The sequence below is a fragment of the Rhamphochromis longiceps genome, linkage group LG9 (genome assembly GCF_057381845.1).
Source record: "Rhamphochromis longiceps isolate RC_006_pf linkage group LG9, R_longiceps_female_GT1.1, whole genome shotgun sequence".
Lineage (NCBI taxonomy): Eukaryota > Metazoa > Chordata > Actinopteri > Cichliformes > Cichlidae > Rhamphochromis > Rhamphochromis longiceps.
In genome coordinates, this window is record NC_140565.1 from 22,563,404 (window position 1) to 22,585,911 (window position 22,508).

General features: G+C 40.6%; 1 protein-coding gene across 2 annotated transcripts; it reads left to right on the forward strand.

The window, feature by feature from the left end:
- The first annotated feature begins 14,972 nt into the window (after positions 1 to 14,972).
- rnf32 (ring finger protein 32) lies at positions 14,973 to 21,931 on the forward strand. Of its 2 annotated transcripts, XM_085417797.1 has the most exons (6): positions 14,973 to 15,390; positions 15,478 to 15,620; positions 17,029 to 17,186; positions 17,303 to 17,411; positions 20,441 to 20,608; positions 21,415 to 21,931. In XM_085417797.1, exons 1-6 carry the CDS (start codon positions 15,219 to 15,221, stop codon positions 21,670 to 21,672), a joined length of 1,008 nt encoding a protein of 335 aa, XP_085273923.1. In that variant the 5' UTR covers positions 14,973 to 15,218; the 3' UTR covers positions 21,673 to 21,931. The 2 variants fall into 2 exon arrangements, with proteins under 2 accessions (XP_085273923.1, XP_085273924.1); XM_085417798.1 differs by lacking the exon at positions 20,441 to 20,608.
- Positions 21,932 to 22,508: the final 577 nt, after the last annotated feature.

Below are 22,508 nucleotides of genomic sequence, written 5' to 3' on the forward strand. Positions count from 1 at the left end.
CAGCTTTCAGCTTTAAAGCTTAAAATTTTAAGGCTTTTTTTTAAGCAGATGAAGGCTTGAAATACATGAAAGCATGAAAGCTTCTCTTTATAAAAGGTTATTTTGAGAAACTTCCTGTCAAAACATTCACATTTATAGACTTTAAGAAACACACCGGGCTAGAAACACAACAGAGAGTTAAAACAAAAATGATGATGATAAAACAACTGACACCGACTGTATAGAACAAATTACAGGAAATTGTCCTCATCTGCATTAGTTTTAATTTAAATTTAATTTCTCCAGAAAAGGAGTTTTCATCATCTTCTTGTTTATCAGTGTGTTTCTGTTTTCTTATAAAACTACACTTGTGTTTGTGTTCAACCTTCCTTCTACAATGACACATTTCAATTTGGGGGCTTGCCAAGTATGAAATAAAATAAAAAAACTCTAACAACTCTAAGTAAATGTTCCATACCTGCCATTTTGAGCCGTTTCATTCACAAAATCTATGATTATACATTTTAATAACACCAGAGATAAGAGAAAGCGTGGCTGACTGAATATCAAATGGTGATATATATACAAAATGAGATGGTTATCCCAACCATTTGAAACTATGATACTGTATTTAGAGTGCATTTTGCCTTAACTTGTAAAAATTACAGCCCTGGCTATATATTTAAGAAGAGCTGACTACAGTCGGAAGGCAAAATGTGAAGTCTATGACCACATTAAAAAGCACTTTAATATCTGACTTCAAAGTGGCAAAGTAAGAGCACCAGGAGAAAGCACTAAAAACAAAAACAATAATTTTACAGGTCATTATAAATATTAGTTAAAATTAAAATCTGCTTTTGGGTGGATTTTTTTTTCATGTTTACTTCACCTATATAAGATTGCTGGATGATGAATGAATCAGGTAAGGATGACATGATCAATTAAAATAGTAGAAAAAAAGGTTTCTTGTTGGCTTAAACACAGTAAAAAATAATTAAAAACATCCCCTTACCATTGTTACTAAAGACCACTGTCAGAGGTCTTTAGTTAAAATGTGTTTAAATATGTTAAATTTGTATTTTTTTAACATTTGTCATGTGGTCCTGTAGAAGCCTGCTGGCAATAAATGAATAAATGAATAAATAACCTTATTTTTGTTTCCACACTTTATGTTTTAAGAACAGGTTTAAAGAAACCACATACAGCATGTTAAGCCATCCATCCATCCATCCATCCATTCGCTTCCGCTTATCGTTTTCAGGGTCGCGGGGGGCGCTGAAAACGCTGGAGCCTATCCCAGCTGTCATAGGGCGAGAGGCGGGGTACACCCTGGACAGGTCGCCAGTCTGTTGCAGGGCTAACACATGGGTCAGACAACCATTTGCACTCACATTCACTCCCACATTCACACCTATGGGCAACTTAGATTAATCAATTAACCCATACCCACTAACTGGAGAGAGAGAGAGCCCACGCAAACACTGGGAGAAGATGCAAACTCCACACAGAAAGATCCCGGCCTGATGATGGAATTGAACTCAGGACCTTCTTGCTGTGCGGCAACAGTGCACAAACATGTTAAGCGTTGATTATATTCTGCTTGTTGACACAGCTTGAAACACCATGGCTAAATAGCCATTGTAGTTATATTTCTTGTAAGTGTGCTTAGCCCACCACCGGAGGCACACTTCCACGCATGCATGCAATCACAAAAAAAAGTGGTCAGACATTACAATGGGTGGACATAGCTACACTGGCGTCATCCATTGGTTGGGTCCCGCATTGAAACCTCCAGATAAGTGTTTCCGATGCTTCCGTTGATTAAAAAAAACTGGAAAGGATGGTCTCATTGGCTAGGGACTTGTGATTGACTGGTCCTTAGCCAATGAGGAGACCCTAGATAACCCTCATTTTTGAAATGTATGACCAAGATTTGCTAAAAAGACTTAATTTATTATGTGACTGAGCTCCTACACTCAGTGTTAAAGTATTTACAGACAAAACGTCAGAAGTCTGTTATTTTATGCAGTTAGATTTGATTGGAAGTCTTTTTGCAACCACAGCTGTCGCCCTCTGGTGGCATTCAGATAGAATGCAGGTTTAAGGTATGTCTGCGTTAGCTTAGTTTTTCCAGCCCGTAAGCTAGGTCCATGTTTTTTTGTCTCTGTGATCCACATGTACTCTTAAGCTTACTGTCTGGTATTTTTTAATAATTTACATCTCTGTAACTCAAGCGGATAATCAAGGCTTTAGCAAGCACATTTGGTTGCATTTGGGCCCATTTCCTGCCTTTATGCTAAGCTAACCTACTCTAAAGGTGCAACCTCTATTGTTTAATTGAATGCCATATTTCTCACAAAGAGTCACGAATTTGAAAATTTATGAACTTGTGTGTTTGTGAGGTAGAAAGCATGACTCTGGAGCTTGATGATCTTCTCTTGCAATATTATATAGATTTATTTTCAGTTTATCACTAAATTTTACTATTCTGCCTCTTGACTCTAACTCTGTGTGTGAGGCATGTTGAACAAATCAAAGTGCCTCGCTTTGTTTGCAATAACTGCATTGAAAGAGGTGATTTTTTTTCCTAGGAAAACTGCAAGGTTCACAAACTCCAGCATTTTCAAAGGCTTATATCAGCCATACCACCAGTTTACAGTAATATATTTTAACGGGAAAAAGGGATGCAATTATAAAACAGCTCTGTGAGCAATGCTCCTTACAATAATTGCATTAAGATTAAGTCGGCTCAGTTAAAAGATGCTGAGGTAACAACCCTCAAAATCTTTACTGGCAGGAATCCTCAAAAAAGGAAACAATGAGGCTAAATCTTTACAGATAACTGATTTGGAGTTGTGTAAACTGGGGAAATCCCTATTGTTGGCAGATGTACCAACAGGTCTTGAAAGTCCTAAAGGCATCTACAGTGCAAGTCTTGGCTTTATGAGCAACAGCCTGAGGAGCTCAGACGAAATATTCAAACTCCAGGCAAAAGAAAAATCACACAGGTGAGTAAAGAAACAAATTATGTCATTATGTCCACATGTGGAAAATAAGCCTAATTATGTCACCTTAATTTTAAACCATTCAGTAAGTAGCTTGTATGAAATAATAATGGAGATCGTGACAAATAGGAACATCAAAGTACTTGTGAAACATTTAGACTTGCTTTGTGTAGCCAGACTGTGAGCATGCCTGAACACGCCTGCATGAACTTTTAATAAATCTTACATTGCAGGAGGAAAACCCTTAACAGATTGATTAACTGCTGACAGCTTTATGACAAAATTACTATTGTTGCACTCGGAGCACTCATCATTAGTTAAATCAATGGTAAGACATCACCATTTATACTATACCACACTTTATAGCGTCTCTGTCAGCCCTCTCATTTGGTCCAAGTCTATCACCAGTCCACAGCAATACAACACACCAGCTCTCCTAATAGACAGTAGTTATGACAGTAGCTGTCATGTGACACCAAATAGCATTTGATATGCACATTATATCTCAGAACAATTTAAGCTACGCTTGTATAGAGCTTACACGTGTAATTTTTAAACAGGAATAGTTTACTTTAGACAGTTAAACTGGCATTAGCCAAACCGTAAAGGCAACCCTTGTAGAAACTGAGTCAATTTACCAAAGAGTACTTTTTGCAGAATCGTGTTCTGTCTCACTAGCAATATTAATGCAATTGGCAATTAATCTGCAACACAAAGTACAGTATTTTCCATAATTTGCACATGTAGATGTCATATTGGTACAGGAGCACAGGTATTTTGTTGTTTGGTGGTGGATGTGTAGTGTACACGGGTTTATCTGGTTTTTTGTATTTTTAAAATAAATAAAGCTGCCTACTGTGGCTAAACAATGGGTCATTGGGAGCTTTGATACTAATCCAAGACATAATTATGCCAACTATAAACTCAAAATAATGAGCTGAAAGATGATTAAATACTTTTCAGTCTTTTAGGGACCTGCGGAGTGTGGTAATACTTCATATTTCTCAAGCCTCGCTCTTCAAATCATTTCATCCATTGTTTATACAAAACAAAAAGGTTACTGTAGCTTTAAAATGTTGCTTTTAAGTGAAGTCAGGACATTGTAGGATTCTTCATGGGCGCAGTTTTTTTTTTTTTCTTTAAACCCGAAACTTAAAAACAAGTCGGCCTTAAGAAGGTGAATATCAACAGTCTTTGAGGCAGATAAAACAAAATGGTCAGTGGAAAAACCCGCCGAACAATCCCAACTTGTCTGAGTGAAATGATTAGGCTAAATCACATTTGTTTGGCTAAAGCAGCTTAAAAGACGCATGCATCGCCAAGAGTGTAATAACACAGTGACTGGAGGGGGGCTTTAGAAATACCAGAAGTCTGACAACATAACAAACAGTTGGGTCCAATGTCCTCATTCAGTCTGTGTTCATGGTTACTGTTCATTCATATCAATTTAAAGTTTACATTAAAAAGTTAAACCGAAACCATCGCGTTCCGTCGGTGTTGCCACTGTTATTGTAATCTGCACTTGTTGTTTCTAGATCACACCTGTACAGATGTGATCAGAGGAGATCTTAGAAATATCACAAACCGTGATTTATGTTGTTCTGTACTGAAAAGAAGCTGCGTGACTCAAGATAAATGAGCTTGATAAATATTTTTGCACACTTCTTATTGTCTCATTGGTGGTGTTTTCTGATTTTTGGCTGTGCACTCACTGCGCTCACAGCGACTTTGGATCCCAGTGGATGGGTATCCCTTTCCTTTCAAAACGGTGCAATCTAATATGCCCTCAGCCCCTTCCTTCAGCAGCAGCCGCAGAGTTCCAGCAGTTAGTAACTTCATCTCATTCACATCATCTTCCACAAAAGGTGTGTCTGTTTACAAAACCCCAGCAAATGTGACACTTACAATGTCGGCAGGTACAAAGCCTCCGGCCGAGTGATCTGGGACTAGCAATGAAAGATGAAAGCGTGGACTGACACCGCTGCTGTGGAGCGCGTGTCTGGATGATGCTCTCGTCAGCCGTCAGACAGACAGGTGAACTGGGAAAGATGACCAGGAGAGCAGAACAGGGAGTATAAGGGTTGATTCTTGGCCAAGGCTGGGCTAACCGTTTGATATACTTTGATATGTGCACTCCACCTGAGCCCAGACTGTGAGTGCGAGGGGTGATAAGCAGGGACTTGTCAGGCACTTTATGGGATGCGGCGTTTGTTTATTAATCACTAGGTTCTGTGATGTGTCTCTCATCACCCCAACAGGTATAATTAAGCTTTAAAGGGCATGGGAGGCTTGATGTGTCTGCAATTCATTTTGTTTTATCTCCACGTTCCTTTTGAAGTCTCTGCTGCACGAGTAAGATGTGAGTGTACAGTGGAGGGTGTGTGCACGGAGGTGAGTAAATCTCTGCATGGTCACACAGGTTCTTGATAAAGATGTAGTCTGTGGTTCCCATGTTGCATGACCTGAACTGTCTGCTTACACGCCAGCTTGTTTAGCCTGACACGTCTTGTTTAGCCTCAGCGGATTCAGTCATTTCAAGGCTGACAGTTCAAAGGTTGTCAGTCTGTGATGGCCAGGTATTGCGGCGCTTGTATGGCATCTTGGGTTCCCAGCGGGGCAGCTGCGGCAGCCTGTTTTTCAGCACAAGTATGTGACAAATGTTGAGGGGAAAATAAACAAAAAGCCATCTAGCTGTGAGCGACGTAGCCCTATTGACCGTATCAAAAGGTTAAGCAAATTGCAATATACATCAGAGGAATGTTTGAATTTCACGGGCCCTTCTCCACTTCATCTCTCCTAAAATTGATTTGTGGTGTCAAATGAGATACTTGGAGTGGGACATCATACAGGAATGTAAACACGTTCGCACTACGCCTTTCTAGCCTTAATCTTCTGGCACTTCTAAAGCATTTTGAAATCTAGCCGTTCTTTTATTCCATACAAAAATGGCTTATTTTAAATAGCCAGCTTGAGTCAGGGGAGTCTATCAAAACACCTTTGCGACTTGTAAGTAGGCCAAAGCATCGTCCGTATTGTCTGGTGTGCTTCTTCTTGATTCTCTTCCATGTGATTCCCTGTCAGGAGCAGGCAGAGGTGCGAAAAGATGAGAAGCTCACCTGTTTACTTTGGCAGTGAAGACCGAGCAGGCAAACAGCCAGTAGCTTGTCACTCTTCCCACTGGATCCTCCCGTTCTGTCCCCACGCATGTGAGTGAATCGATGCAAGCCATGCAGAAACGTTACCCGGCGTCGCACTTAACATGACGAGCACGGGTCAGGGGAACATTTCAGTACGAGCCCCTCCTACAGGAGCTTATGTAAATTAACAGCAGTATATAAATTACATTCCAGCGGAATAAATGTGGCACTGAGAGAATGCATATCTTGGTAGATAGAGTAGATGAATATCACTGCATTTTGTTTTCCTTTCTATATCACTCGGATCCTTAACTTTACTCAAGTTCTAACTTTCTGATCACGCAACAGTTTACAAGGTGTCTATCAAAGGCTCCTGTGCACACAGTGTGCAATGGGAAATGGATTTAAGTGGTGACAATCAAAGATTTACAAGTTACTAATTCATTGTGCGCTGCAGGCAAAAAACAAAAAGACACACTCATTGTAACTTCTCATTAGTGGAAGGAAATCATGATTATAAATGTGCAGACTATTTATTATTGTAGGAATCGGGTTTATGTTGTAACCAGCGGCTTACTTTCAAATAGTAACCATCAAAGCTGAGGCTCACTTCATGAGACAGTTAATGGAAAGGAAAAACACCTGTGGCTGCACCTACCTTTGCCACAGCAGATGCAAATAAGTTTTGCTACTTTACTTTCATCCCACATGAAAATTACAACAAGAAACCAAGAGATGATGCATGTTTGGCAGTCTTTCTACATGCTTTGAAGTACATGAGTTATGGTAAGTGAGTTGCTTTCAGGAGATGTTATTTTCAGTAACTGAAATCAAATTGTTTGGTGTTGTTTGACTGGAGCTAATCACTGAACATTGTTGTGGAAAGGCAGTGTGAGCTTTGTCACGTGTGACCTGTTTTGGGGTTGCTTTTTTTTTTTTTTATATGAGTGTATGTGTGGAGAGTAGAGGGTTAACATTTAATGAAGGGACAGAAAGATGGGGAATTACGTTAGACAAAGGTACATAGGTATACATAGTTGATGTGATGTCATGTGAACAGCCTAATCCTCTAACCCAACAGGACACTTTTGTAACCATTAATTTTCTGTCAGTAACACAACGCTAAGGTAAACATGCTCTGTAATGTTTATATTTAGCAGTTTCTGTGATTTCCTGGCTTTGGTTTTGAACATTCATGCAGGTGAGGATTTTTTTTTACTTTATTGCCAGACCAGTGCACGTCAGTATTGGTCCCATTACGCTACTTTAGAAGTAGGTGAAGTTGTACCTAACACATACAATCTGCTTTTTGGGGGTTTGATCAGCTCACATCTATAATCAGCATGCATCCGTATACCTGCTTTGCATTGCTGATCTCTGTATGACTGATATGTGTATAAGTGTATTTATTTGTATGGAAATGCAATAAAATAAATATATGTGGCTGTCATTACGATAGCATTACGTCTCATGCCAATTAATGCCTCTTTTGTTTGCTACTAGAGGTGTTTCCATACAATTTAAGTGTGCTAACTCATTATTTGCAAATCTATAAATCAATCAAAGCCACACTGCTTTGTGTGAAAATTTTTATATGGTTTGTGTCAATGTAATGTTGGATCCCAGGTACCTGGTCCCAAGTCCGAATTCCAGACAAGCCCCCAAATTGTTAGACTCATCAAAAGGTCCTAGGGGATGGGGAGTAACAATTTAAAAAGTGTTTACAAATAAAACTGTATTTTTTAAAGGTTTCAATTAAAGAGAAAAGTAGACTGATGTGTCCATCAAAAACCTAAAACAAAAAGTTTGCAACAAATCCTCAAAGCTGAAAAAAGTCAAATGGTTAAAAAAGAAAAGACTGTTAGTTATTAAGTAAGTAATAATTAAAATGTATTCATGTAGTGCTTTTTAAGATGAGAGCCAGTCACATAGTGCTTTACAGAGGTAATACCCTTTCTACTACAATTCTTGTTCACCCAGCGCTTTTATGTATCATTGTCACTGCACTGGGGCAATTCAGGGCACAGTTGCCCCAGTGCCCAAGGGGCAACTATTTCCTGCACAAGGATACTTTGACACATGGACTAGAGGAGCTATGATTATAGCAAATAACCCACTGTTTCTCCTGAGCTATAGCCGCTCTCAAATAAGGAAGCACTTATAACAGTGCCAGAGCTGGCTGGTGGGGCTGGCCAGCTAGTCTTCAAAGCTTTTATACTCCAATGTTGATTGCTGAGTGGAGCCTTCTGTGCACTGTCGCGTCAGGAAGTTGCATACACAGCACTACTGCATGTACCAGAGCCAGACATCTTCTTTCTCATAAAAATAAATAAATAAAAATTGCATTTGTGACTATAATACACATGGCTAGACCACGCAATCTATGATATAGCTTGTTTATTGACACAAGAGCTGTGCAGATATTTAAAAACAACCAAATCAACGTGTCTGCCACTTAAAAACTGTTGTCACTGTCCACAGACTATATTTCCCTATCTTATATCACATGTATGCTATATTCTTTTCGTGGTGTGGCTATATTCAATTGTCCTTTTATTATATCAATATAAATGCAATAAAGATAGTCCTCTCTTTGTAGCTTACAAGAAAAAATAAATACCATAAAAATTTGCAGGCCTATGTGACCTTATAAAGTTGGAAACATCACAAAAGACAACTTGTATAACCACAAACCTTAGCAATAAACTGCTCTAAATCCCTACTATATGCCTTCTGTAAAGTCGGGGAAATGAGAAGAATTAAAAAAGATGTGAAAAAGATTAATCCACTTTATAACTTGGCCCGCAGCTTGAAACGTTCAGCATACTTCTGTTGCAAGATGGGGGGAAATTAATTGTTTTTCAACAAAATTACGACGATAGTACAGACTACTTAAAATTATTGTACACTGTACTGAATTTGAATTTACTTATATTGCAATTTCATTAAATTTTTACAAAAAATGTACAAATCTGACGATGAGCAAGCACTTGGTGACAGCGGGAAGAAAGAACTCCCTTTTAACTCACAATGAGACGTCCAGCAGAACTAAGTCAGGGAAGCATAGAAAAACAAGGGCAAGGGAAAAATGTAATGCACATTTAACATATATGGCCAATCTAGAATCACATGCAAGGACATGCATGTGATTCTAGATTGGATACCCAGAGAAACCCCACAAAGGCACAGGAGAAGGCCTCCAGCAAGAGCTCTACTTCACCACCACATTTTCTACTGCATACTGATGTCTTTCAACTTTCAATTGTGACTGCAGCGTCTAATTGTACTAGAATACAAACTCTAGTTTGGGATGCAAGAGGATTCCTGAAATATTACATTCATCATGCATCTTGATCAATAGTTTATTTTACTTGTTATTGTCAATATTTTAAAGGAGTTTTTAATGATATGCATTGGCAGGTTTTATATGTGGCTCATCCTCTTATATTTCTACACCTCATCACCTTAAAGATGGATTCATTTGTAGTGGTACATGCAAGGTGGGAGGAGGATACAACGAGATCTTGTGCAGATGGGGAAAGTCCCCAATTATGTGGTAAATTTAGAGAGTGGTTGCGATATTTATTCTTAGTGCCCAAAGAACTTGGCATTTATGAGACTTGCCGCAAATGCATTCCCCGCAGCACAGGCAAACTTCAGGCTCATTGCAGCAGCTCAATCAGATGAAATAGCTGCTGCTGATGATTTATGGTGGAGTTTGGAAGAAAGTCTCCAGTAGCTCGGCTTGTTTAATGCAGGTGCCCTTTCAAAAAATGAAACAAGTTAATTAGGTTTACAGTAGCTCCTCTTTTAGAAGGTCGATGAATATGTTTTAAAATTTCCAGAGCCATGAAAAAAATACTAGAAGTTCTAAGAGTCCAAGCAGTTTATAGTTTATGTAAAATTGATGTATCTTCTACAGATGGATAGGGATCAGGAACCATTGTATGTCATGCTTTCAATCAATAATGCTTTTCTTAGCAGAAATCCTGGATTACATTGTGCCACTAAAACTCTGCAAAGGTCATTTGAGTGTGCTCTGTGCTTAAAAGGTATGATTTGACGCCACTGGATGTTCATTGTACGTAATCAGCATGGAGTCAAAATGTAAGGACAAAAAGGGAATGTACAGAAGTTGCAATGCCTCTCTCACACAGCAGGGGTGATGGGATTTTTAAGTGCCTTTGCAGGGAACAATTTATGGCCATTACGGTGGACTATTTCTAGCCATAGAGATGGATTAGGGTCAATTATTGTCCATTATGGAGAAAGATGGCCGCGCAATTCTACGAGAAATTACTGGTTCTGGCTGCAGTACATTACAGAGAAATTATCTCTTGGGCCTAAACTAAAATCTGTTGTTTTGTGACTGATTCCTTTAGTTTTGCCTGGTGTTTTTTCCTCATAATGTTCTCATACTTGTGGCCTATTAAATAATATTACATATTGTGGGGATGTGTGCACTTTAAATTAAACGTTGCCTTTTTTTTTTTCCTTTTTCCTTTTCTCTTTATTTATTTATTTAATTTTTGCAGGTCAAAGGAGCCTACTCAGGTAGGCTATGATGATTATAAGATTATATGATATAAGATTATATGATGCTATGATGATATAAGATGCTCAGTTGGTACTAAGGGCCCCAAAGTGTGCCAAAAAATATCCCCCACTGTTACACCACCAGCAACAGCCTGAACTGTGGATACAAGGCAGGATGGATTGATGAATTTGGACCCTACCAAAGCTGAAATCAAATCAAACCAGGCACCATGTTTCCTATGTTCTGTTGTCCCTATTTTGGTGAGTGAATTGTTGTCTCAGTTTCCTGTTCTTAGTTGAACAGAGGGCCGTCAGATATGGTCTTCAGCTGCTTTAGCCCATCTGACCTGTCATTTAATCAGAGATGCTCGTCTGATCACCTGTAACTGAGTGTATGCAACACAAAAACACTTTCAATTTACCTTTTGTTGGATTAAATTGTAAAAAAAATCAGCTTTCAATTTACCTCTGAGTCCATAAAATCAGAGGTTGCTATCTAAATATAATGTTTTTATTGGTCTCTCACTGTCTGTTTGGTTGTTTTTTAAGAGGGTATTTTTAAATATAACGCTTCCAATATTATTATTACAGTTATTTAATGCTTTTCCTATACTCCGTGGTCCTGACCCATACAGTAAACTTTTTCCAATAAGCAAACCCTTTACAGCCACCCCCCTCCTGCTTTCAATATGTTTATGTCTAAATAATGGAGAAGAATCGGGAAATAGAGGGTGAGCTCCTATTATTCCTGGCATTAGAGCTCTGCAGTGGCTGTCATCTTGCCAGAGCTCAGGCTGGCAGTCAGCACAAACTGGAGGTTACTGAGAGAAGTCCCTGCCAGCTGCCAGGGTTGGGGGTGGGGGGGTTGAATGCCACCATACCCTCCAGCAAATATTAATCAAAATCCCCGATCAATAACTTCTCAAGTGCTAATAAGCACTGGCAAGTTTCATGATATGTGAGCCCCTTCATCATTTCAACTACCGGGAGATTTATTGGAAATCCATTGTTAGGTCCAAAGTATGAGGTAATGTAGCACTTAGTAAATGAAGTAAAACCCAAAGCCCGGGGTGATTTGTATTTCATTTACAAAGAACATGTCTAATCATTAGTAGCTCCATCTCTCTGAAAAGCAACCAAACTGCCGTAATGATGGCTGTGTTCTTTTATGGCTTACTTACTCAGCAATGTCACAGGAGATAACAGCAACCGGTAAAGCCTCGCTGTCCTCCACTCCAGGCTGGTTCACTCCAAAAGAGCCATGGGGGACTCCTACGCACCATGGAGTGATTAAAGTCATGTTAGGGAAGCATTATGGGTCAAGTCATAAAGTAATTTGATTTCTGTCCCCCTACACTGTCTCCTATCAAAGTGATTGGTCTCCTGGTCATCTCACTGGCTGACATAATTGTTAATTAACCATTATGGGCTGCCCTCTCTCATCTATATCTCACAGCAATTACTCATTTGACAACAATGCAGTATATCACAGTGCATGATGTTTGGACACAGACCAGTTTTATGAGTACGAATCAACCTGATATTTTGAAAATGCTGTGCATTTACTCACACGTATGGATTCTTATTTACCCAAATATTAACTAGCATCAAGCTCACGATTGTCTTGCTGCTTCACTTAACGCCAAGACATATGCACAAGCACTGCAGAGCTGACAGATTTAGTAGTGTTTTCAACCAGCTATTGGTGTAAATTTGCAAACTAGTCCTTGACACTGGTTTTCCCTTTTTTCAAACTAACCCCTGAAGTCATCAGCTCACTGCACGTCAAGGCGAGCTGTCTATTTAAAAATACCACAGATCAGGTAAAGAGGTCTAGGGGGAAGAAAGTTAAATAAAAAGCTCTTTAAAATGGTATTCATAGAGAAAAAGACAAACAATGCCGCGTTGAAAATAAAAGCATGCTCTAAAGTCCATTCTGATGACAGTTGGAAGAATGCGGGCTTTATGGGGGACTTGAGCCCCATCTATGCTGTATCTTTTAAGCGTGATTATTTACTTAAAACAACAAACCAAATCTCCAAGTCTGGCACTGTGGACGATGGCCCTTTGATTGAGCTCTGAGCTTGAATTCTTAACTAATAAATTGTTCCGTGCCTTTGTCTGGGGCATTAGCAGCAGTAGTCTACGTTTTTCTTGTCCTAATCTCAAGAATGTGGCAGCCTCTTGAGAAGCTCAGGGGTTTCCTCCTCTCCCAGAGCCAGTGTCTTCACTTTGTTTTCTTAGAGGACTCCCTGGATTGACAGGCCTCACCGTTAGCCCTCTCCTCGGCCATCTGTTTTCAACGATTCTGACTGAGCACATCAAAGTCAATCAGTGCTGCAAAGCATTTTAAAAGTCGTACCGCCCCCCCCTCCTTGTATGTGAGAAATAAAGCAAACTTTTCATCAGTTTCACAAAAAGACAGACGGTTTGTACTGTGCGTGTTTGTGTGTATGGTTTCAGTGTAAGGGTGACCTGGGAGGGATCCGTGAGCTCACAGGACAGGTATGAGCAGCTTAGCTTTGTTCAGTGCCTACTCTGACGACAGCTCGGTGAGTCACCTAGACACACTCACCTAGGCTAACCTCCTTTGGTCAGGTTCCAACTAATGACAACTCTCTGACAATAAAATAATCATTAGTGAGACTGAGATGCACAGTCTTCAAAGAGAGAGACTTGTCTTTGTGTGGTGATGGAAGGACAATGACTTAGAAGACTTTGTGAGCAGTGGTGGAGGAAGTATCAAAAGCTTTTGTTTTGATTAAAAAAATATCCGGCATAAAATCTTGAAAAATTGTGTTCATCCTAAACATACAGACACCTTCACATGTGCGCTAAGGCCACAATAATACAGGTTTTCCTCATTAAAACTAATTCTTACACTTTGTTTGCACATGCTAATGCAGTGTTGTTGAAATGTCACTATTGTATGTAATCTATCATAGTTTGTGTCTTGCCCTGTTTATGGTCTTTCTATGCTTTTTTTTTTTTTGCTAGACCCCCAAGCAGTCACAGCTGATGGGTACCCCTCCATAGAGGTCTCTTCCTTTTAAAAGGAAGTTTTTCCTCCCCACTCTCGCTAGGTGGTTCTTTTGCCTTTTGCTGTGAATTGGTTGTATATAAATAAAAAATATATAATAATACAAATAATAAATGATATAAATATATTTTTTAATCAATCTATATTTGTTTTCTGATAATGGCAATAAAAATGTTCAAAAGACACCAACATCACAATCACAGATGAGAAGTCAGTAATAACTGATATAGATATAGTACATGATATTCACTGCAATATAAAAAAATTACCCATTTACAGTTGTTGTTGCGCAGTTGTTGTACTTGGATGTAAATGTGTTCATTTCATAGGCGGTGGGGGATTATGAGGATTGGTTTTAGAGCCAGCTGTATTTGAATCTGCAGTTTCCAGCACTTCCACAGCCCCAGAGGGACTTGAGAAGATATCAACTAAAAACCAAAAGGGTAAAAATTATCACTTACTATAGCTGTCGTACTTTATTCTTTAAGGAAATAAGGTAGGAAGGTTAAAGCGAAGGTGGAGTGAATTGTTGGATTCGATTCTGGTTTCTGGTTGCTCAGTAGATTATATAACTTGCTCATTAGTTTTCTCAGTGGCTCAAGTGAGAACATGTAAATTCAATAAGCTTAGATTAAATCACCGGAGGAAAAAAAATCACAGAAGTCTGGACTGCAAATAATACAGTACTTACAGTAATACCGTAAATGTAAGCTGCTCAGATTCCACTGCTATTTATGTGATAAAATATTCATCACAAATCCTAAAACACGAATAGCGTTAGAGGTACTTGCGATATTGAACATATTCCTGTATTGTGCAGTTATTAATTAACCACACAAAGTTGAATCCGTGCCGTTTTAGTTTAGAAACTATCGACAGCCAATCAGAGGCACTGATGGGGCTGAGTCTTTGGTTGCTCTGGCGATGCGGAGGGCGGGGACTGGTAACCCGGTAACCACCGAAACACTGCTGATAGGATGGCATTGCGGAAGGTTTGGGTTTTAATTTCAGCTCCTTTTCACCCAGATTTGTGATATTATTTAAACAAAACATTGTAGTTTGCTAATCTGAAAATGTAGTTTTCTTCTACTTCTTTGGTCCTTAGACTTTGACAGACTTCATTAGCTGAAGACTTGAAACTGGGCACAGTGGTTGACAAAATTTCTCCTTTCTGTGGCTTTCTGTAGCTCCATACGGGATAAATAAATAAATAAATAAATAGATAAATATATATATATATATATATATATATATATGATGTCTATGTAATTTCTGGATTACCTAATAATCATTTCCTCATGCATTTTGCTGTTATTGTAGACAGTATAGCTCACAGTGTATTCATTTTTGTTTATAGCTTTGTGCTCATCCTCACTGAGATAAATAATTCTGCATTCGCTGCTTTTGCCCAGCTATGCATTTACTGAATGTAACTGCAGCAGTTCACATATTTTACAGAACTTAAAATCCAATGCAAGCAGCAAATTGGTAATCACCTCAGCTGCTTTCCAAGACCACATAATGCGAAGCCTGCTGCATCCAGATTTCTCACTTTCTGACCCTTTGCGGAGACACAGTAGAGGCAAACATCCCCAGGTGAGAGAAGGAGTGGAAGAAAGGGATCTGCAAAGGCGACATGAGCAAGAAGAGAGAGAATACGTGCTTGACCCTGCTCCACCGCCGTTAACTTTAGGTAGAACAAACAGTTGGGGATTTTAGGAAGACTAGGATATGAATTATAACTATTACTTCAAGTAATTTTTATTTTATTTTTTTATAGCTCAAAAGTTAGGTTTGGTGGCCTCCCCTAGAGAAAGACTGACAGAGGATGAGTGGACCCGGGTCAAAGAAAGGTCCGTTCAGCAGGAGGAATCAGCTCAGCCCTGTGCAATATGCAGGGAGGAGTTTCAACTCCAGCCTCAGGTACTCCCCAACACAGTGGCTCCTCTTAATTCCCTGTGTGGGAGCTCTTTTTCCCCCCTTTTCTTCTTACTTTTTTTTTTTTTTACTGTATTCTGTGTCTGGCCTCAGGGAAGCCTGTGTTTCCCTACACACACACACAGACAAACACACGCACAACCACACACACACACACATGGAAACACAAAGCATCCCCCTCGCCCCCTCCTTCTCCCCTGCAGTTCCTGTATGTTCTAATCTGTGTAGACAACTGTACAAATTTACCCATACTGCCTTGGAACTCAACTGTGACGTGATGATGTAGCAATCAGTGTGTTACTGTGAGGGTCATTCGGTCTTTTACACCTTTCCGATCCCCTTTTAAGATGCCAATCTCCTCAAGAATGCGGGACCAGAATAGACGCCTTCACAAAGAACAGTTGCCATAGATGCGCGTGTAAATATTAGTTTGACTCAGGGGGAGGGAAAAAAAAGTTAATTAGAGCCTGCTAACAAGGGAAAGTGACAAGAGGGAATCTTTGTTGATCTGGCATTTTCTTGAAAGCCTTCATATTGTAACGATTGCAATTGTGCTGCAAATCTTATGTTGCATTCCAGCGTTAATGTGACACTTGAAAATGCTTACGACAGCAGTTGTTGTGAATCGTTCGTGTGGATTGAAGCATTTGCTCCTCTCTGCAGCTGATAATGTTTTGATACTTACCGCGAATTGTTTGCAACACTGCAGGAATAAAATAGCAAGAGCTCTTCTGCTTCCCAAATGTTTTATTTCACTTCTATATTGTGTGTCTGATGGCAAAGTGCAGCCTGAAGCTTTAGAGCGTAGAGAGAGAGAGATGTGAAATCTCTCTCTCTCTGGTCTAATGGCTTGTCGAGCTCCTGGAAATTGTACACTGCAGGGGGCCCTTTCACTGGTGATGGAGTGTGTTGGTCAGGCCAAAAACAATGGGAAATCAATACGCCTCCCCCCTTGCCCTCTAGAGACCTGAGTAAACTGGTTTGTGTGCCCAGCCCCATAGCTTCAGTGCTCTACTTTCAGGCAATAAAGGAGTCCCTCTTACAGGTAGAAGAAGGCTATAGTCCAGGTCCCAGTTGGCCCACTGGGGGTCATGCTGACTCCTTCTATCCTCTTGGTAAATAACAGTGAAAGGCAGATACAGGTGATCACATATGTGCTTGAATACACACAGATTTAGCATGGCTTAAACCTCACAGCCACATGTGAGCCATATGTGTTCATAATGCAATCAAGCTTTCCTTAAAACCAATGTGCATTCAGCATCCTTCAGGCTGGAGACAAGTCAGCACCATATATTCAGTCCAACCGGGGAATCTGAGCTGAACATTTTAGGTCAAGATTTTTGATCTTTTTTTCTTTTTCTTTGCATGTTTTCCTTACTGTTCTTTTCAGGTTTTGCTATCCTGCTCTCACGTTTTCCACCGAGCGTGTCTGCAGGCCTTTGAGAGGTTTTCTGGGCGGAAGCGCTGCCCGCTGTGCAGAAGGGAGCCATATGAAACACGTGTCATCAGCGATGCAGCTCGCCTTTTCCAACATCGGTGTGCCACCAGGTAGGGGCGATAAGCTAGTAATATATCTTTAGAGAAACATATATATATCGGCAACACTCGCTGGAATTTGGATGTGTTGTTACATGGGTGTCTTGTCATGTGATGTGTGTGTTCAGGATACAAGCTTACTGGCGAGGTTACATGGCTCGTAAATGGTACAGAACTATCAAGAAAACCATCTGCCCAAAAGACAAAAGGCTGAGACGTCAGTTTTTCGAATCAAGGGTGAGATAAACACGGCAGGGATGACATCACAATGATCCCAGCAAACAAACATAAGATCACATCGCAGGGCGTCAAGCCTCCATTTTTTATTTATTTCTTTCCACATTTAACTCGGACATTCTTTGACTGTGTAGCTGGTCAAATAATGGCCGTGATGACTATCACATATTGAGGGTTCAGACGTGGGTTTCAGGGACTCGCTGACCCCAGTGCTAGCACACACACACACGCACACTTCTTCACCTGCTCTCACCCTCTTGAGCTCCTTTGATCTTTTGTGAATCATACACTGTTTGTCCACGAATGTGAAGAGAGTTTTGTGTTTTAGTCAAACAGTCTGGACATTCCTGGGTCAACACAACTGCACCAGGTCTCGTGTGTATGCTTGGGTTGCTTTTTCTTTATGTCTGGTGTGTGTATGTGTGTGTTCAGTCCTGTCACTGGGTAATATGGAAGAAGGGGAAGAGGAGAGGGAGGTGAAAATGTCTTTGGATGCTTGATGCAGTTTGTGATATGTTGAAAGCTAAGGCGGACTCGATAAGAGGTCATTTTTACAAACCCCTGACCACTGATCTCGTAATCTGTCAGGGAATGGGGTCGTTTGACTCTGAAGCTGTGTCGCTTTCATGACGGCTCTCAGGAAAAGGGAACATTGCCACCTAGTGAACCTCCCCCAGCTAAGGCCTTGAATGACCAAAGGCTAAACGGGTCACCATTTTTCTTTACCAAACATCTGTTTGCAGAGTAACCCCTCGTGAAAATTCATCCAGCGGCCATTGTTTGTAATAGATAAAGCTCCAATGCACGTATGTTTTTATGTCTCTATGGAGTGTTGCAATCATGCAAAGTGCTCCTTTCCTTCCAAGAGGCTGATTAAGCACAAGTGACAAATGCGTGAGGGCCACACTTACAATGTGTCGTAAGGGTCACAGTGTCCCACCCATCCCCCTGTCCGTCTCCATCTTCTCGCCTATAAAGCGTCCCTACAGCTGTCACATAAACAAAGACACAGCCTTTACTGAGGCAATTAACTCTGTTCTAACACATTAGACCACATCCATGTGCACATTCTCAGGATGGAGTCAGCTGTATCAGCTACTCTACATTCAAGTTGTGTGATTCAGTGGTTGTGGGTGGTCATGAGATTGTCTCATATCTTTTGTCACACCGAGGATGATCTTCAAGAGCCGCGCACCGCAGCGCTGACAGGTCTGATTGACTTGATTTTCAAGAGGGAGACTTATTTGCTTAGCTGACTGTAATGCAAACAGGCGTGTTAGCGCTGAGCCGGGACCTGTATGAGTGGGAGAAACCTATTCTTTCGGTTTTTCCTTATGATAACACACGGCAATAAAGCATCTTTGTATCATGAAGCTACAGGTGTTCCCGAAGGTGTTCCTCAGAAAAAAACACTGACAACAACAGGCCAGTTTCAGAACTCTTATCAGCTTATCCAGATGTCCAGCTTTCAATTTTCGTCCTGTTTCGGAGGTCCGACCCTGAGTCAACACATTACCTCGAGACAGTTCCGACAACTACGTGGATTGCTGTGAGATAACGTAGCGTGCCCCCCTCCCCACTCTCTTGTCTGCATCGACTGTGGAGCAAGGCAAAGTTCATCAGAGGCTGAGCTGTTTGCATTGACTGTCGAAAAAAAGTCCGCCAGCCACATAAAACCCTCCATCCGAATGCTTAACAGTTGTTTAATTAGTGATAAAAGCCTAGCTGTAAAGCAATTCTGATGTCACTGTGGCAGGCTAAGGGATAAGGTTTGTATTTGTGCATGTATGAAAGCAGGTGCTGGGCCAAACGCTCCTCTGCTGTTAACGCACTTACAAATTATTCTTACTTTTGCGAGGTGCACAGACCAATAGTGTGACTGTCTTATGTGATTAAGTGAATCGCTGGAGGTTTAAGACTATTGATCAAACAAGACGAGATTTTAAACACATCACCCCGAGCTTGAGGAAGGTCTGATAAAAATTTCTGCAGAACATCAAATCGCTTGTAGCCTGCACGAAGACACGATAGTTGTTGAACTAGTTAAAATATTCAAATCAGAAGGCTTTAAATGAATGTACAGCCTCTTCATATTTTCATTGAGTATGTTTTAATTGTTGCCTAGCAACAGCTGCTGTAAATGGGAGAAGACAGATGAATTCTGTGTAGATAGACATCAAAATAATAATTTAAAAAAGACTTTAAAATGGTCAAACTGACAATTGAATAGCTGACTAAATGCTTCAGAGAGAGGAGTGAAGACGCTGTATTTAAAGTCCACATCCCTCTTTGGAAAATGTTGCCCACACACCAAATAATATCCAAAATAGAAGAATTTGTGGGGCATGCGGGTAGGCTATGTTTTACTTGGTTTAAATGCTGCTTCTTCACAGTAGTATTCTTGTGAAGTGATACTGAATTTTTAAGTAGTTAAATTTAAAGTAGTTAAATCACACTGGACTCAGTCTGTGTTGTCTATGTATCGAAAAGGAAAGCTCAATTTCACCTGAATAGACAGAAAACCGACCATGACATGTGATATATTCCATCTAGCTGAGAAAGATAAAGTCATGCTGGTTAAGCTGATCCAGAAATATGGCTTTGGAACAAATATCAAGAAATCAGAAGTTGCTTTAGAAAAGAGGAGTTCGTATTCAGTCGTTTAGATTGAACAATTACTATGCAATTGGTTTGACTGAGTGTCTGCCCAGACGGTGTGTAGCAGTTTGCGTGTGCGTCTGGTGTATGAAGCAGAAAAAAGTGTAAGTGATATGTGTGTTTCCATGTTTCCCAGCACCCTCTTCCTTTTTTTTTACTGGTTTCCATTAATTCTCCATGCTAGTGGGAGATGTGACTGTATCGATCTGGCTGTTTAACAACTGCACCCTGTCAGCGTGCCTCAGCCATTACAATACACGCACACATACACACACAAACACAATTAGCCTTCGCCGAAAACACGACTCTATTGTGCGGCTGAATGAAAACGTTCGCATCCTTTGTGCCGCTAAAATGGTTTTTCTAATTAGTTGCAGGAGTTGAATGACAGCTTTGTCCGATACTGTCACACCGACACGGAGGCTTTTCTGAGTGATATCGACCGCTCGCTGTCATCAAGCAGACGAGTGTTCCAGCAGCTGGAGAGAAAGAGCGTCTCCGAACCTCAGGAGAACGATTGGGACCGAATAAAGAGCCAGGTCAGGGGGCGAGATACACTAGAAGCCGCTTGTATCATTAAACAAGGCTCCATAAAAATATCTAATCCGGGTCTGATTCTTCTTCCAGCCTTGCCTTTCCCTTGACAAGTCAATGCTTGCAAGGGGACCACAGCATCACAGCTGCAATACAGAAAGTACATATCTCTCAGAGGTGATCATTCATTTTTACCAAATGAATGTGAGTGAGTAGGCTAATAATCCTCTGTGTTTATCAAAAAACACGAGCAAGTCTGATGATGCACGGCAGGCTTTTCATCACCTGGCCTACTGCGGAGGAACTGAAAAGACATTAAGATTTGCTGTTCCTTAAGGCCCCATTGTTGGCTTTCATTGCAGTCAGTGCCATTTTTCCATAGAGGGAGTGGGGTGTGTGCAAAGAAGATGTCTGTTTTTTTTCTTTATCTGGTGTGAAAAGGTTGAGCACAAGGCAGGAGTGGCTCAGCCTTGACATGAAGCATCAAACGCTGAATGCGCTTTCAACACATGCCTTGCACCTTTTTCACGGGTACAAACTCTATAAACTGGCGTGCAGCTCGTTATGAAACATTAAACAGCGGGCGCATGCTGGCCCTTAAATACAGGAAGCTTGCCTTTGGTTAATCATTGGTGAATCCATGCATGTGATGCTTTGTTTTGTATAAGGATCGCTGATAAACGCGTTATTGCTTCGTGTCCGATCAAACCTGTCAGGTTCTGCCAACAGAACCTCAGTGTCCTCTTATTGTGCAGGTACATATTAAGGCAAGTTCAAGAGAATTCATGTGATTTACTTCAAACTCTTACAGGTTATCCAGAGAGGTGTGTGGGACTGCCCCATTTGCCTGACTGCACTAAGCAACCTCAGCCTCCCGACAGTATCGGCGAGATCCAACCATCAACAGCGGAGACCAACCGTGCTCCTGTCCTGTTCCCACCTTTTCCACCAGCTCTGTCTTGAGGCCTTTGAGGCCTTCTCTGCAGATAGTAGACCTTTGTGTCCACTGTGCAGATCTGCGTACCACAAAAAAACCTATCTAATAGGGTGGAGAAGGCAATCTGGATGACTCCATGTGGGTCGCTTAATATAAAATCAGAATTAGCTGTATAAAATACTAAAATAAAATAAGCATTTTTGCTGAAGCTGTGCAGAATTATGCTTTCGTACAATGAATATTCTCTGGGTTACAGCCTCTACATAGAGGTGGGTCACAAACTGTTTAAAAAACACATTTTCAGTTTTGTTAGAAACCTCAACCAAATCAGTTTTTCTCTGGGAAACTTCTTGAATTTGTTCCAATTTTTGTTTTCCTTCAACCAACTTTGAACCAGTATCACAATTTTGATAGTTGCACAACTGCACCAATTTAATGTCTGTGACACAGGGTAGCAGAGTGGTAGCCTGGATATTTTATCTGTTTTCTGATCACTCGAGAAGACTTCAAATGTCAATATCCCTTTCCACCACATCACAAAGCTATTCGATTGAGATCTGGTAACTCTGAAGGACTACAGTGAATTTTTTTTATCATGTTCAAGAAACCAGTTTGAGATGTTTTGAGCTTTGTGACATGGTGTGTTATCCTGCTGGAAGCTCCCATCAGTAGATGGCCACACTGTGGTCACAAATGGATGGACATGGTCAGCAACAATACTCAGGTAGGCTGTGGTATTTTATCAAAGCTCAGTCGGTAACAAGGGGCTCAAAGTGTAGCAAGAAAATATCTCCTGAACCACTACACAACTAGCAGCCTGTACTGTTGATGCAAGACAGCAGGGATCCTGACTCTATTATCTCCTAATTACGGCCTAAGTTTGGTGAACCCTTGTGAATTGTAGCCTCAGTTCTTAGCTGACAGGAGTGGCATCCAGTATGGTCTTCTGCTGCTGTAAATATCTGCTT